This window comes from Cyprinodon variegatus, unplaced genomic scaffold, assembly GCF_000732505.1.
Source record: "Cyprinodon variegatus isolate N-32 unplaced genomic scaffold, C_variegatus-1.0 Scaffold998, whole genome shotgun sequence".
Lineage (NCBI taxonomy): Eukaryota > Metazoa > Chordata > Actinopteri > Cyprinodontiformes > Cyprinodontidae > Cyprinodon > Cyprinodon variegatus.
In genome coordinates, this window is record NW_015151451.1 from 36,654 (window position 1) to 39,810 (window position 3,157).

At 40.8% G+C, this 3,157-nt stretch overlaps 1 protein-coding gene across 1 annotated transcript; it reads right to left on the reverse strand.

Moving 5' to 3' along the window:
* Positions 1 to 1,557: 1,557 nt before the first annotated feature.
* LOC107100668 (G0/G1 switch protein 2-like) lies at positions 1,558 to 2,610 on the reverse strand. The gene has a single exon (XM_015399241.1). It carries the CDS (start codon positions 2,409 to 2,411, stop codon positions 2,031 to 2,033), a length of 381 nt encoding a protein of 126 aa, XP_015254727.1. The 5' UTR covers positions 2,412 to 2,610; the 3' UTR covers positions 1,558 to 2,030.
* Between the last annotated feature and the right edge of the window lie 547 nt (positions 2,611 to 3,157).

Sequence of the window (3,157 nt, forward strand, 5' to 3'; positions counted from 1 at the left end):
AGAGTGGGAGCCTGACTCTTACAGCTGACGCCACCTATGTAGATAAGCTTACTCAGGAGAAAATACTTCTTAACACTGACGTATTAACACTGGCTTTGTCTGGTGGTTTGCTCAAATTCTGATCATTACATTGTTTATTCTAACCAAATTTAGCAAATAGATTGGTTGTTTTTCCAACCAATCTATTATTAGAATCTATTCAAACTTTATCCAGCTGACAGCAGCTCTCCTCCAAAGTCCCACATCTTGACTGAACACTGAGGCTGTTTAGATGCCTTTCAAAATTCTTGCGCGTTCTGAACCACTTCCCGAAGCGGTCACATGGTATCACGCTAACGAGGCCTCGCATGTCATCAATTTTGGCCCCTCCTCTAAATGAATCACGCCTCGACACGCGCTTCGGGGAAACGCCCCCTCCATTACTCGACACACGCCTCGAAGCCTCGGCTCATCTCATAACATCACTACTTTCTGGAGTCCGCCTGCCTGTTCTCAGTGAAACCCTGGAGGGTTATATTTGCCTGGAATCTGCCTGCCCGCTCTCAGAGAAAACTGAGAGGGAACTCAGTCTGGAATCCGTCTGCCTGCACTCAGTAAGCCTCTGCCTCCGCCCTCTGCCCTCTGCATGCCGACTGGCCTCTGGACCCTCAGGGTTCCCCCACTCTGCAGCTCCGCTCAACTTCAGAACAGGTACTCCCTTGTACACCAGAAAAACCAGCAATACTTACCCTGCGTTACCAGTCAACCTACCAAGGACCAGTTCATGATATATATTGTGCTTCTTGTAAATAAACCTTTGAACTTTTTCTCTGCCTCTTGAGTGATTTCTGCATGTGGGTTAGGCACCTTAAACCCATCATGACAAATGTGTCTTCTTTGATTTTATTAATAGCTCCATAATGTTTAGTTTTTGCTTTTTTGTTTTTTTACATAATGTTCTACAAATATCAGCATCCCATACCAGAAGATATTTCCATCTTCTTTTTGCACAAACTGGAAACTTTTCCTTATCTTACAGCAGAAAAACATTTTTATATGAATTACATGTCCTAAAGTAGATATTCATTCAAGATTAAAAGTTGTTTTTGTTTTTTTAAAGGCCATATAACATTTGTAGCTCTAAGCACCTTTTATTTAACCAAGCTGTTTACAATCAGATCTTTGAATAGTTCTGAACCAATTACTGTTTAGATATATTTCATCAAAAAACGGTAACCAAATCAGTCTTGGTTAAAAACAAGCAGCCTAAGGCCTGACTGGAAAGAATTGAAAAGAAAAATAGAACATAAGCGGAAAAAGAAATCTTAAAATGTATTTTTCATGATCTTTAGAAATATGTTTGCAGAGGAAAACATAGACATGTGATCCTAATGTCAGAAAACAACTTTTCTTTCGCTTCTATGAAGAAAATATCTTAGAGCGACCGTACGGTTGTCAGCAACCTCTGAAACGTCACCAACTCCTGTAATTATGTAATATTTGCTGTAACTGAGTCATCCAGCTAATTGCAATCACCCTAACCCTGCAGAAATAAAAAGATTCATACATGATCAAGGAAAAAACTTTAATAGAAAGTAACAAAAATATTGAATATTTACAGTTAGAGCACATTTACAGCAATCCTTCTACAGTGCCTGAGGTCTTGACCGTTTGCTTTTTTTATCCACAACCAGCTGCCAGTAGGGGGCACTGCACAGTAAGCCTCTCACAGCTGAACTCACATCCTGTTGCTGCTTGCAGAGACTCTTCATGTCATCAAAAACTCTTTGATTGTCTCTGGAAACCTCTGCCTGTTTTGCAGAACTTTATGTTAAAGGTTTTCAAGCATCCCACTGTTTGTTGCCTTAATCTTACCTACACTGTACATTTTATAATCCCAAAATATCTAAAGTGAGATGACAGATTTTCAGTGTTCAGGCCACTGTCACCAGTTTGAAGCATATTATCAGATACGTCCGATCAATCAGTGGCACAGTAAAGTGGTTTAGCCAATAAATATTTCAAGTCACGTAGTTTTGAAGGCCTTGGATTCAGGAAGCATGGAGGCGGTTGGCTGAACTCCTCTGGATGAGCCTATACGTCTTAGATGGGCTTAGGTTCTCAGATTTAGTTTTTGTCTCTTGAACAAGCTCCTCCTCTTGCTCCTCTTCCTGCTCCTCCTGCTTCTGCAGTTCTATGCCTCGGCTTGGCTGTGCTTCAGCTTTAACGTGCTCTGAGTTCAACATGAGGAGCATCTCTGCGTCCATCGGCTCACCCGAGGAAAAGGGTTGGCACAGAGTCTCCACCAAGCCGATAGCTGTGCCCAACACCGCGAACACGGAGCCAAGCAGATACAGTTTCAGCAGCTTCCGACTAGGTTTCTGACTGAACATCTCTTTGGCAAATGGGATCAACTCCTGCATCGTTTCCATTTTCACCTGTTAGTGGAGACAGAAGATAATGTGTTATGAGGTTAACCTTTACACCTTTACTACACAAGAATGTCATTTAAACTAAGTTATCTCCACCGTTGCTCTACAAAGTATTAAGATGTTAAAGAATAACCCCTACAATAGATTTAAACAGTATGAAATACTTAGACATGTTCTAGAAGCCAACAACTAGAATTAGAATAAATGGTTAACTGAACTCTACTAGAAAAAAACTTCTTACTGCAGATCCACACATCAACAGGAAAGTCAGAAAACAAGGGAAAGTTAAAGAGTAAAAGAGAAAAAACGAACTTACTGTAAACGACTCTTTTGTTTTCCTTGTGTTTCACACGTTTACTCTATTCAGGAGTTCCAGTTTGTGGGACGATCATAGTCTCTGGACTGTGTGGCCATATATAAGCCAAATGTGCCCTCCCCCAGAGCGGGCCCTGCTGAATATGCATGGAGTTAAACTTGGCGCCGGACCACAACCTTTAACCCAGTTAAAAGCGAGCTGCGTTTCAATCAGCATGACCAGCAGGGTTCCTGCTGAGGTTCCCTTAGTGAGAAACCATCATAACGGAGAATTTTCACCTTCATGGTCATAAGTTTTGGAAAGCATAGAAGTAAAGGAAAAACTTTTAAATTATTATTATTATGATGACTTAGGAACAAACAAACGATTTTGTAGAACTACATCTTGTTTTGTCTGGATTCTAATTCTGTTACTCAGTATCAATTCTATT

Coding starts and splice junctions, on each gene's coding strand:
- LOC107100668 (XM_015399241.1), bottom strand. CDS start 2,411: ATGGAAACGATGCAGGAGTTGATCCCATTTGCCAAAGAGATGTTCAGT.